This window comes from Neofelis nebulosa, chromosome 1, assembly GCF_028018385.1.
Source record: "Neofelis nebulosa isolate mNeoNeb1 chromosome 1, mNeoNeb1.pri, whole genome shotgun sequence".
NCBI classification, from domain to species: domain Eukaryota; kingdom Metazoa; phylum Chordata; class Mammalia; order Carnivora; family Felidae; genus Neofelis; species Neofelis nebulosa.
In genome coordinates this window covers 214,389,470-214,403,208 of record NC_080782.1, presented here as the reverse complement: position 1 = coordinate 214,403,208, position 13,739 = coordinate 214,389,470, and the positions used below count along the sequence as shown (strand labels likewise).

The following is a 13,739-nucleotide window of genomic DNA, read 5'->3' as shown; positions in this document are numbered from 1 at the left end:
ATTAGCTCATGAGAGAAATAATCAAAGTGTATGTTAAATGATATTAGTGCTAAGGAAGAAAACTAAATGTTTGAAGAGGACAGATTTGAGATAGAAGATCAAGTAAGACCTTAGACAGCAGGTGACATTTGAATACAGACTTGAAGGAAGCAAAGAAGGGAATGGTGCAGATACTTGAGAAAGAGTGCTCCCCACAGAAGGAATGGTGAATGTGAAGCCCTGATGTGGGAGGGGTTGAGATTACTGGTGGGAGGGGAGAGTGGGGGAGTCTGGATCATGTAGGGCCTTCAGGGAATACAGATGAGATCATGGTTGCCAGGCTAGAGCTTGTTGTAGCTGAATATAAAACCCTGTTGTCCTCACTCAAAATTCTATCAGTTGTCAGTCTTTTTGAAAATTTTCTAATTTTTATCAAATATATATACAGTCAAGTCAAATTTACTTTATAAATTTAATACGGATTGTTGTGGAGTTTTACTCTGAATACCTGAAAGTATTGAGGTGAATGAATTTCATTTCTGGTACAGGACTTCATGGGTAAATGGGAAGCCCTCAGTCTCAGTTCTCGCCTTATGTCTGCCCTTTCCTCCTCACACATTAAATTACAGCAGTATCACATTTTAGTGTAGTCTTTGTTTAGCAAAGCTATTTCTTGTCTGGAATATAAGTACAGTTTATAGCAGAAGAGATACGGAGTCAAAATTGAATTAAATAGAATGACTGGTTGTGAACAGGGACTTAAGAATAAGTGTGATATGGGGTTTTATGTTTAATAGAATTGTAAAAATCATATCAGCAGGGCATGTTTTTATGGCCCATCTGCCAAGACTAGAAATAGCTTTGGTACCTATTACTCCCTTAAACATGTATTTGCATTTTACTCACCTGTCAATATGAGGAGACAAAACAAAAATAAAATCAGAATTTTAGAGCTAGAATGAATCTTAAATGCTGTCTAGTCCAAATTTTTGGTTTTACAGGTGCATTTTTTCTAGAGTACACTCATAATACTGTTTTCTTCATAACCTTTCTTGAACATAAACTCCCATACACAGTTGGTGAAAGAATCAGATTCTAACTCACCTAAAACTTTATTTCCCCTAACATGTACTGACCCCAAATATCAGGCAACTAAAAATTAGAGCATTAGTCAGATATTCTGTATAATATATTGGGTAGTGGTTCTCAAACTTAATGTTGAATAAGTCTCACCTGGGAGGCTTGTTTTTTCATATGTAGGCTTTCTCGGCTACCCTCCTGAGATTTTGGATCAGTAGGTTTGGAATAGGGCTGGGAAAATCTGTGTTTTTAATGACCTGGTGATTCTGAAGTGTGTGACCTGGGGCACTGCCTTTAAAAAAACACCGATTTCAAGGGGTAAAGGAGAAACTAAAGAAGTGATGTTAACACTAATCTCTAATGCCTTATTTCCTATAAGTTTCAGAAAAGAATAAAAAGCTACTTGGGTTGTTCCTTTGAAGAATTTTTTCCCTCTTACATGGATGTAAAGGCACAGGAGAGAAGCTCAGTGATTATTTTTGTTCCTCTGTCATTAGAACCTTAGGGTCATTATGGTAAACTAATGGAATCTATGTAACTGTGTGTTATTGCACATGATGAAAGAAAATGTGTTTCAAACTGAAACAAATTTAGACAATTTGGACAAGATGCTAGCTTATCACTGCTGAGATATTACTAAAACTGAAACAGAGAATATTAGAATGCTCAGTATTCATGGAGAGCCCTGGCATAGTACTAGTGTATAATGAAGCACTATTTCTTCTTTAGCAACTGGAATGTTCTCAGATGCTGCCTGTCTGATTATGCATAGGTGCTAAGTGAATATTAAAAATTACTGGGCTGGCTGAGTAGATTGAGTAGAATGTGTGTTAGGGTATAGCCTGTGGAGATCTTTTTTACTGTGTAGTTGTATAGTTAACCCCGTAACTAACAGGCAGGAATATGGTTTTAATTGAAAAGAAACCACTTGCTTTTAAAAGCATTATGTTCTGCTAAAAGTTCATGCTTGACTAGTTTATTCCAAGTCTTTGGCTATGTCAGTATAAAGCTAATTCATTACATAAAGTGTGTAATAGTCTCGGTTAATGGAATATAACAGTTGGGAAGAGAATTTTTTGCAAGGAAATAATCCACACCTTGGAAGTCTGAAGGACAGGAAGCCGCCAATGTCATGTTTGTTTGTTTTTTTAAGTAATTGCAAGTAAATTTGCAAATCCAATACTAGCTTTAAAAAAGTATTTAGGGGTTATTTCTTTCAAGCATTGCTACTAAAATTTTTGTAGCCTGTCTATAGATGAGAAAAAAAAGAGGTTGAACTTTCTAGCATTCTAGTTGCAGGAATTTGATGGGAAGAGAATTTTTGTAAAGGAGTAGGCACAGAGACAACAGGACTATGACACAGAACAACTGTGGCGTTATTACTAAGCCTATACGAGGAACTTAAATGTTTTTTTAATAATTTGGTATTTTAATGTAAGGACTTAGTTATAACTTATACTATTTCCGGTCCCATTATCTATCTGATGATAACATATACCCTAATGACGACTGACTCCTATATATTTTTTATTTTAAAACTATTAAGACATGGAAAAGGTTCAGTGAGCCTAATATCAACTACTCGCTAGGTATAGGTTATACATGCAATAAATGTATATATAGATGTACTTACCTTTACAGGGTAAATACCTAAAAACTATATGTGAATTGATTATTTTGAATGTAAACAGTTTAAATAAAATCTGTTAGTAAGTCCTTTTATTGTTGAAAGTCAGGCAACACTAACTTAATCTGTTTGTAAATTTGATTCTACATACTCTCATGGGCTTTTTCAAAGTGAAACCTGTATATGCATATGGTAGAAGCATGCATATATGTACAAAAGCCCTTTAAAAGGAGTTCACCTTCCTTTTATAAACACCAGAACTCACTGTGCCTGTAACATGTTTTTGCTGACGTTTGCATCATTGACTCAAGTTTACACCTTCATGTTCGAGATATGCCGCTAGGACGATCGGTGCATGTAGATTTTTGTCAACTCCCTCTTACCCCTCAATAAGTCAGTTAACTCTAAAAAAGATTGTGACCCTTTCTATAAAATAAATGTTCATCAAACAAATCAGCATTATTTAGCTTATGCAGAAAAATTTGTCCCCCACACACGAGGAATTTCTATTTTGTAAGAATGTAGCTTGTATTTCAGAGTGCAATAAAATCTGGTGTAAGAAATAAACTGTTTTGAGTGGGTTAAGTGATTATTCTGAATGTATTTACTTTTCTAGTGTCAATTATTTGAGGGGGTGGGGGTGGAAGGGGGAGGTATAAAGATGAGGTTAACAAGTTTTTAAAATGGCAGTAGCCGTATGTTGGCATATTTTAGTTTGATACGTTAATGTAACATAAAAAGAACCTACTGGAATCCAGCATGGCCATGTCTTCATTTTCTTTGTGCTTATGCAGCAGCAACTATCACATCTAAGGCTATAATAGCCCTTCCAGTCTCAGTCAGATGAGGACCTTGAAAATTAACCTGTGATGTCCATAGGATTGGTTTACAGCATGGCTGAGAATTAGATAAGTACCTATAAAATAGTAAAATAGATATACACACACACAGTGTACACAGGGAGTCAAGATGCATCGTAGCAAACTGGACTGCATTTCCACCTTTTAGACTGGCTTGGTTAAAGGTAATCTGGGAATTAGTACCAATGTGTGAGAAGTTTATATTCTGCAGGGTCTTCTTTGACTAAATGTTCTTCCTTTGTACACTTGATTCTTCTCTTTCAGAGTAGAGTAGACCTTTAGTTTTCTTCCTTGAACATAATTTGAGTCTGTCATGTCTACTCTTAATCCAACCTTGAATCTCTGCCCTGCCCTTAAAACATCACTATTTTCCCCCCTATTAAGTTGACTTCTGTGGGTATTTAGTGACTTTTCATAACATAATATAACTCCATTATCAATTATGAAGTAGTTTATTTACTTCTTATATTTTCATTTAATTATGGTACTTTGGAAAGGGAGCACCTTTTCACGAGACAGCCTGCCTTCCCTGTGACATGGCTTTCTCCTCACAGAGTTTGTCACTTGCTCAGTTCTCTCAAGGAAAGGTACCAAGGTTGATCTATCTAAAAGTGGAAACTTAACCAGCTCCCTTCTTGCCCGCAGCCTTTCATTGGTTTCCTATTCCTTATCCACGCAATAAATTCCAAGGTAACATGTAATATAAGCAGTCTTCTGTCTACACATCCATCTTAATATGTTCTGCGTCAACCCGAATGCTCAGTTCTTCTGATTGTCTCATGCATCTTCACACCTCTGACTTTACTGAACTCCTCCCTCTGCCCAGAAGAATGCCCTTCCTCTGTCTTCTTTACCTTGCTAATTCCTGCTCATCCTTGAAGACCTCACAAAGGTATTTTCTTCCTCCGAGAAGCCCAGTTCTCCCAATCTTTGTCAAGGCCTTTCGTGTATGGAGTCCTGATTATCTGTCTCTCATAAGACCACAAGCTCTTCCGGGCTGGGATCACAGAGTCTTTTTGTTTTTCTGTTTTTGTTTTTTTCCTTTTTTAATTTAGTTGTAGAACCAAGTACAGGTTGCTGGACAGTGAGGTTGGAGATGGTAGGCAGAAGAACCATTGACACATATTTACTTAGTTAATAGGGTAACAACCACTTGAAAGACTAAACATGTAAAATTCCTATCTGTGCCAGAAGTAGCTGCTGCCTGAGAACTGTTTGACCATTACCTACAGTTGAGCGCGTGTCTTTACTTCGTATCTTTCTCCTGCAGAGACCTAACTTGCTGTATATTCCATTAGATGCAGGTATAAGAGCATTCATCTGATAACTAGGTTTAAGAGACTGTAAACCTTTACCAACTTGAACTGGCCAACATCAGATGTACAGTAATAAGGTTTATTTAGAATATGGGACTGTGGTGAGATCATGGTATGAGGACGTTTTTGTCATCTCTGAATCCTTATATTGTTTTGGAAAACTTTTATTTTGCTTAAGAAAGCTCTCTATTTTTCAAACTGGGATTCAGAACTCAAATGTCAAAAATATGAGATACCTATTCATTTTTCTGATCTAGTATTTCAGTTTGTAAAGACAGTCCTTGATCCTGAGAGACTTTATGTCATTTTAAATAAATAAGCCATTCCTCTCAGCCAGATCTGCCAAGCAGTACTGTGAGTCCTATTACTATGAGAGTAGCTTATTGGTAATTGGACTACATCAACAGCCTGATTTGTACTACAAAGATAGAAATCACTCTGCTGCTTCATGCGCAGTGACCACTTACTGAAAACAGATTGAAAAGGGTATGAAGACCTGCTTTTCAGAATGTCAGTGCAAGTCCTTCCCCACAAGTCTGATTTATCTTTGACTTCATTTTCCTTCTTTATCCTAATGCTCTTTCGTATGAGGTGACTCCTAACATAGGGCACCCACCTATTAATCACATAGCAGCACAAACTATAAATAACACATTTTCTGTGAGCTGCCACTTTCAACTTTATAATGTTTGCTCTCAGGTAAATTACATTATAAATCCTGTCTTACTTTTTTGTTTGTGTTTTTATGTGGGAACTTTGGGGCACAGTTGCAAGACTAGGAAGAACAGTAAACGTTAAGAACAGTGGAGGAAGGGCACCTGGGTGGCTCGATCGGATGAGTGTCTGACTCCTGATTTTGGCTCAGGTGATGATCCCAGGATCAGGGTCATGGGGTCAAGGCCCGTGTGGGGCTCCATGCTGAGTGTGGAGCCTCCTTGAGCTTCATTCTCACTCTTGCTCTCTCCCCACTGCCTGCTCACACTTGCTCTCTATCTAAATAATAAATTTTAAAAAACAAGGGAGGAATTCTGCATAAATAACAACCAAAACTTAATTATTTTAGCAACTTGATTAAAAGGAACAAGTGTACAATTGAGATCTTTGACATTGTAAATGATTTTTCATGTTTATTTCAAACTAGCTTGGGAAGTTAGTCTTATAAGCAGGCTTTATAGGGAATGCAAAGCAAATAAAAAACAAGTAATAAAAGAATTGTTACGGCATTTTTTACTTTACCCTTTCAGTACATTTGCACATTCTGGATAAAGTTTTTCTATGAAGCAATTGAGAGATTCTGTTAAAAGTGTCTCGAATAACATAATTCAAATTGAATATAAAATACTTTGTGGTCCCTTCAGCATCAAGATGCCTCACACTCTGGTGGTCTCTTGAGTTAGTTCTCATGTTTCAGCACCTGCTGTATGGAGTGATTTCACACCATGCCCAGGATGCGGGCCACCCACCAGCTGCATGGCATGACAACTCTGCAGGCGGAGCGGCAACCTTGATAGTTGTAGGGCCACGGATAGTAGCCCCCCAGGGGCTCACAGATCTTCTGGCAATGAGTGTAGCTCCGCCTACATTCTATGCAGCAGATTCCTTCGTGATCCAGTCTAGGGTCGAATGTCATGCCTTCCCCTTCCTGCTGCTGTGAAATAAAAGGTAATTGTGTTTTCTTCATAACGAGAATTCTATAGCATGCACATTATTTTAAAATAAGATCCTGAATATTTCACTGGTACAAGAAATAAGTATCACTTTCCGTAATAAGTTTTTCAGTCTTCTAACCTGATAATTCAGAATTCCTTCTAAAAACTCAACCTCCATCTGTCACTGGCAGGAAGGTGGTTTTGATTTTTTTTTTTTTTTTTTTAATGTCATGAAGTTTCTCCATACCTTTAATGAACCGTAACTCAGTAGTGCCTCGTTTTAAATAGACTAACAAAAAGGAAAGCACGATTCAAGAGTGGCGTTTCTGCCACTGCTAATTTTAGTGGAACACTAGTGCCATTTTGTACTGATGGCCTCCACACTCTTGGAGCATCTTTTGAAACTCATTGCTAAGCCAACAGATTGCTGTTCTAACTGCACTAGCTGAAAACGCTGACGTCTTTAGATTCTGCCTTCATTTCCACATAAGGGGTCTGTAACACTCAGGAAAAGGCACCATAAAATATGGAAAAATTCAAGACCTTAAACTTGACTTTCTAATTTCTATGTGCCATTATTATAATTACATAAAATCATGGATGGAATAAAAATCACCTGCAGAGTTCCCATTTTCACTGCTGAAGAGCTCACAGAACTAGAAGCAACTTGCCTTCTGCCAAATTTATGTATCTGGTTTTCCTTTTCATGGATTTCTAGGGGTACAGATTGTGTAATATAGTATTGAATTACATTGCCAAAAAGCCCTTAATGTATATTCTTGATTCAGTTGAAGTCTCCACTGAACTTGGGCAGATGCAGCACCAAACACAGGTTAGGCTTGAGCTGAGTGAACCTAGCAAGCCTATCACCTCTTCTGGTATACAAAAAAGTCTTGAATTTTTTGGGGGGAAACTGGGGGTACTTTTTACTATTTTACAGTATATCAAACATACTGGAAAGTGGAGAAAACTGTGTACCAAAAACATCATCTAGTTTTCATAGCTGTTAACCTTTTGTCAGATTTGCTTGGCTTTTTCTTTTCCGAAGTATTTTAAATTTGGAAGTGACCTTGGAATTGAAGGTATTATGACATTTCACCCATAAATACATTAGAATGCACCTCCAAAACAATACTTTCCCTACACAGCTACACTGCCATTACCGTACCTAACAAAATTAACAATTCCTTAACACCATTTGATATACCCTATGTTCAAATTTTGTCACCAAAATATTTGTCTTACTCTCTTAAACCTTTTTTTTTTTTTTTTTAATTATTCAGGCTCTTCTCATTTGTTTCTCTTATTTCTTGAACTGGGTTCATCAGGGACTGCAAAAAGAAAACCACCTAATTAATTGATTGTAGCTGACTCTTCCAGGGCAGGGGGAGTCAAAAGCCTGTTGGTTGTGGCATTTCCTCATCTAATAGTTGAACAAAGGTGTGTTAGGATTTAAAAGCTGGGAGGATCTCTCAAAGATACTTCCTCTCCAAGGATATTTCCTTAAAGAAACTTGTGAAGGATTGAGGTCATGGGGAGATGTTTCTGCTTAAACCTGAGCATGAGATAAAAGGAAAAAACTGATACAAATGGAGTTTTCAAGGAATTTGGATCACTCAAGTCTGGAGGCAAGGCAGACAGAGTCACATCCTGCCCTTCTGTGATGGGGCTGATGCCCTCATCGCCTGAACCAGATTTAGCTAGCCCAGCTACCTGGGGAATAAACTATATTAAATTTTCTGTTGGCCTATTCAGATTTTATTTCTTTTTTATTATTTGAGCTTCAGGGAATGAAGTACTATGGTGTCCTGAATTTTCCAATAGGCCGTGGGTTATTTAAAAAATACATTTTGCTCTAAATCATTCTAAAATTTATTAATCTAAAATGATAGACTAGAAAATAAAGACTGAATAGGCTAGATAGGAAAAATATGCAAATTAATTGCCTGTCTATGAAAAGATGCTCAACCTTACACATAATTAAAGACAGGCGAGCTAAAACAATGAGAAGATACATTTTTACAGCCAAGAGACTGGTGAAGATTTTTTTAAAGTTTGGAAATAAATTAGTCCCTCTCTTTACCACGTGAAGATACGTAGCTGGCATAATTCCTTGGGAAACAATTTGGCATCCTCCCATTAAAGTAAAATTCTCATCTCCTTTGACCCAGTCAACCCATACATCAGTATTTATGCTAAAAATACATTCCCACATGTGTACAAGAGGCATAATAAGACTAGTAATTAACGTTGAGCAAGTTCATGCCTACTGTGCCAAGCACTGTGCTAAGAACTTCACCTGCATTACCTCATTTACTCCTTCCCATAAGCCTATAGGACATGTACAAGGTTGTATACTATTAAGAGTATAAGAACAAAAGATAGGGAAATAATTTACGTGTCCATCAAAGTAGAACTAGTTAAATTTCTGTGCATCTATCCATCCACACAATGGACTGTGATGCAGCCATTTAAATGAATGAGGCGAGGGGTGCCTGGTTGGCTCGGCTGAATAACCCAACTCTTGATTCCAGCTCAGGTCATGATCCTGGGGTCATGGGATCGAGCCTCTCACTGGGCTCTGCATTGAGTGTGGAGCTTGCTTAAGATTCATTCTCTCTCTCTCCCTCCCTCCCTCCCTCCCTCCCTCTCTCTCTCTCTCCCTCTCTCCCTCCCTCCCTCCCTCCCTCCGTTTCCCTCCCTCTTCCCCTTTCCCTGCTTGCTCTAAAATTTTTTTTTCCAAATTAAAAGAATTTGGGGCACATGGGTGGCTCAGTTGGTTAAGTGTCTGACTCTTGATTTTGGCTCAGGTCATGATCTCATGATTGGTAAGATCAAGTCCCATGTTGGGCCCCACTTGGGATCCTCTGTCTCCCTATCTCTCAGCCCCTCTCCTGCTCATTCTCTCTCTCTCAAAATAAATAAAAACTTCTAAAAAATAATAAAAAGTAATAAAATGAATGATGTAGATGTATGTAGAAGATACAGACCAGTCTCCAAAATACTGTATTGTAACTGGAAAGAAAGCAAGGTACAGAAGTATTGTATGCTCTTTTGTGTTAAAAGTGTGTGGTACACTTTCTTATACAAAGAAATTGGGCAAATAGCTATTGTTAATACATTGCTCTGGGGAAGGTGTGTGAGGTGGAAGAGAAACACATTTCATTGTATATCCTTTATACTTAAAGAAATATATATATGCATGTATTTTTTCAATTAAAAAATTAGTTACAAAAATTTACTACTCTACTTTTACTCCCTTCAGAGTATAGTAATGGTAAATAATATTTTATTGAAGATTGGAAATTTTTAGGACGTTAGTTTCATCCTTATAAACACCAATTCCCAGTGTTTCAGTCTAAGGTGTTTTATCTGTGTATGAGTCTGTCTCCCTCCTGGACTGAGAGCTCCCGAGGGCAGAAGTTATCTCCTGGCTGTGTGCACAGGGCTTGGAAAAGAGCAATTTCTCAAAAATGTCTGTTGAATGGATGAATAAAGTGGATAAGAAGGGGGAAAGAGAATACTTTCTTTCTGGATGTTGTCTCTAGGGCACATTCTTAGAAACATTTTTTGAATAATCAAATTCCTGATATGAATTTGTCTTTATGGATTTGCCTGTGACTCAAAAAAAGGAGAGCACAGAAAACAACTTTGAGTAACGGTTACAAACAATCTGGATCTCACACTACAGAGACCATGCTTCAGTGTAATCTTACCCTCATTTATTTGAAAGTTCAAGTAGACATACCACCACTTCAATGTTATGTTCAACGGATTTGTCTGAGCATGCCACGAAAACATCAGTACGTACATGGTAAGGGTTGTCTGGATTGAAGGGTTCTGAATCCTCTTGAACACTGGGTCTGGTTTCATTATTTGGTTCTCTAGGGCCTGGGTTGCCCCGTGGTGCACTAGGTGGTCTCCTTGTGGTAGTTGTAACAATTTTTCTTACCAACTCTCTTCTTTCTCTCTGGATTTCTGCAAAATACAAAAAACAAAACTAAGTTAATCCATTTATTTGGATAATTAAGGAAGTACTGTATCAGGGTAGAAGCATAAATGGATATCAAAACATTGGACTAAATATGGAAATTTGTATTGATGATTTTTTAAATAATAAAGCATATTTCAGAGTCTTGGGTTAGTAAACAAACAGATAACCAGAATTTGGTTTTACAGTCCTGAGACAGGTATTCTAAGGTAGCTGACGAAAATCCATTCTCAATCCTTCTTCTTCACTTACCTCTACTATAGGCGCTGAGAAAGTAAGAGAGACCAGATGAAACATTTTGGGCCAGTGAGACGTAAGCAGAATATATTGGCGCAGTTTCTGGGAAAGCTTTTGCTTTCTTGGTAGAAGAGGACTGGTACAGCTTTCTCTGTCTTGTCTTCTTTTCTTGAGCATACATATATGTGGGTTATGAGAGCCAATTTGTGACCAGAAGGGATAGGCACAAGGATGATAAACCAGTATGCGATGGGTAGCAAAATGGTAAGATAGAAAGAGCCTTGTGATATAGCTGAGTAGCTGATAATGCCAGAAACCTCCCTCCACACTTTTGATTGTATGAAAAAAAGTCAACCTGTATCTATTGAAACCACTGGTGAACAGGTATTCTGTTAACTTTCAGCCCTGTGCATTTTTTGTCTTTTGTTTATTTATTTTTATTTAGTTTGTTTTTTAAACTTGCATCCAAGTTAGCATATAGTACAACAGTGATTTCAGGAGTAGATTCCATAATGCCCCTTACCCATTAACCCCTCCCCCCCACAACCACTCCAGTAACCCTGTTTGTTCTCCATATTTAAGAGTCTCATGTTTTGTCCCCCTCCCTGTTTTTATATTATTTTTTCTTCCCTTCCTTTATGTTCATTTTTTGTATCTTAAAGTCCTCATTTGAGTGAAGTCATATGGTATTTGTCTTTCTCTAATTTTGCTTAGCATAATACCCTCTAGTTCCATCCACATAGCTGCAAATGGCAAGATTTCATTCTTTTTGATTGCCGAGTAATACTCCATTGTGTGTATGTATATAAACACACACATACACACACACACACACCACATCTTTATCCATTCATCCATCAATGGACATTTGGGCTCTTTCCATACTTTGGCTATTGTTGATAGTGCTGCTATAAACATTGGGGTGCATATGCCCCTTTGAAATAGTATACCTGTATCCCTTGGATAAATACCTAGTAGTGCAATTGCTGGGTCACAGGGTAGTTCTATTTTTAATTTTTTGAGGAACCTGCATTCTGTTTTCCAGAGTAGCTGCACAAGTTTGCATTCCCACCAGCAGTGCAAAAGAGATCCACATTCTCTGCATCCCCACCAACATCTGTTGTTGTCTGAGTTGTTAATGTTAGCCATTCTGACAGGTATGAGGTGGCATCTCATTGTGGTTTTGATTTGTATTTCCCTGGTGATGAGTGATGGTGAGCATTTTTTAATGTGTTGGCCATCTGGATGTTTTCCTTGGAGAAGTGTCTATTCATGTTTTTGCCCATTTCTTTGCTGGATTATTTGTTTTCTGGGTGTTGAGTTTGATAAGTTCTTTATAGATTTTGGATACTAACCCTTTGTCTGATACGTCATTTGCAAATATCTTCTCCCATTCCATCAGTTGCCTTTTAGTTTTGCTGATTGTTTCCTTTGCTGTGCAGAAGCTTTTATTTTGATGAGGTCCCATAGTTCATTTTTGCCCTTGCCTCCAGAGACGTGTTGAGTAAGAAGTTGCTGCGGCCAAGGTCAAAGAGGTTTTTGCCTGCTTTCTCCTCGGGGATTTTGATGGCTTCCTGTCTTACATTGAGGTCTTTCATCCATTTTGAGTTTATTTTTGTGTATGGTGTAAGAAAGTGGTCCAGGTTCATTTTTCTGCATGTCGCTGTCCAGTTTTCCCACACCACTTGCTGAAGAGATTGTCTTTATTCCATTGGATATTCTTTCCTGCTTTGTCAAAGATGAGTTGGCCATACGTTTGTGGGTCTATTTCCGGGTTCTCTATTCTGTTCCATTGATCTGAGTGTCTGTTTTTACACCAGTACCATACTGTCTTGATGATTACAACTTTGTAATACACCTTAAAGTCCGGGATTGTGATGCCTCCAGCTTTGGTTTTCTTTTTCAAGACTGCTTTGGCTATTCGGGGTCTTTTCTGGTTCCATACACATTTTAGGATTGTTTGTTCTAGCTCTGTGAAGAATGCTGGTGTTATTTTGATAGGGATTGCGTTGAATATGTAGACTGCTTGGTTAGTATTGACATCTAAACGATATTCTTCCTATCCAGGAGCATAGAATATTTTTCCGTGTGTGTGTGTGTGTGTGTGTGTGTGTGTGTGTGTGTGTGTGTGTGTTTTCTTTCATAAGCTTTCTGTAGTTTTCTGTGTATAGATTTTTCACCTCTTTGATTACATTTATTCCTAGCTATTTTATGGTTTTTGGTACAATTGTAAATGGGATCGATTCCTTGATTTCCCTTTCTGTTGCTTCTTATTGGCATATGGGAATGCAACTGATTTCTGTGCATTGATTTTATATCCTGCGACTTTGCTGACATGGATCAGTTCTAGCAGTTTTTGGTGGAGTCTTTTGGGTTTTCCATATAGAGTATCATGTCATCTGCGAAGAGTGAAAATTTGAACTCCTGGCCGATTTGGATGCCTTTTATTTCTTTGTGTTGTCTGATTCCTGAGGCTAAGACTTCCAAACTATGTTGAATAATAGTGGCGAGAGTGGACATCCCTGTCTTGTTTCTGACCTTAAGGGGAAAGCTCTCAGTTTTTCCCATTGAGGATGATATAAGCATTGGGTCTTTCATATATGGCTTTTATGATCTTGAGATATGATCCTTCTATCCCTTTCTTGAGGATTTTATCAAGAAAGGATGCTGTATTTTGTCAAATGCTTTCTCTGCATCTGTTGAGAAGATCGTGTGCTTCTTGTCTTATCTTTTCCTGATGTGATGAATCACATTGATTGCTTTGTGGATATTGAATCAGCCCTGCATCCCAGGTATAAATACCACTTGGTCGTGGTGAATATTTTTTTAATGTATTGTTAGATCTAGTTGGCTAATAATATCTTGTTGAGGATTTTTGCATCCATGTTCATCAGGAAAATTGGTTTATAGTTCTCCTTTTTAGTGGGGTCTTTGTCTGGTTTTGGAATCAAGGTAATGCTGACTTCATAGAAAGAGTTGGGAAGTTTTCTATCCATTTCT

General features: G+C 37.8%; 1 protein-coding gene across 2 annotated transcripts in view; it reads right to left on the bottom strand.

Moving 5' to 3' along the window:
* Positions 1–5,962: 5,962 nt before the first annotated feature.
* Positions 5,963–13,739, bottom strand: part of CNMD (chondromodulin) — a 33,450-nt gene continuing 25,673 nt past the window's right edge. Inside the window, exons 6-7 of one of the 2 annotated variants that reach the window (XM_058683776.1) lie at positions 10,323–10,489; positions 5,963–6,507 (exon numbers count right to left, since the gene is read on the bottom strand). In XM_058683776.1, the coding sequence (XP_058539759.1) occupies positions 6,295–6,507; positions 10,323–10,489 (380 nt within the window). In that variant the 3' untranslated portion in view covers positions 5,963–6,294. Of the gene's footprint in view, positions 6,511–10,322; positions 10,490–13,739 lie in introns of both variants that reach the window. The other variant, XM_058683768.1, reaches the window with a different exon arrangement.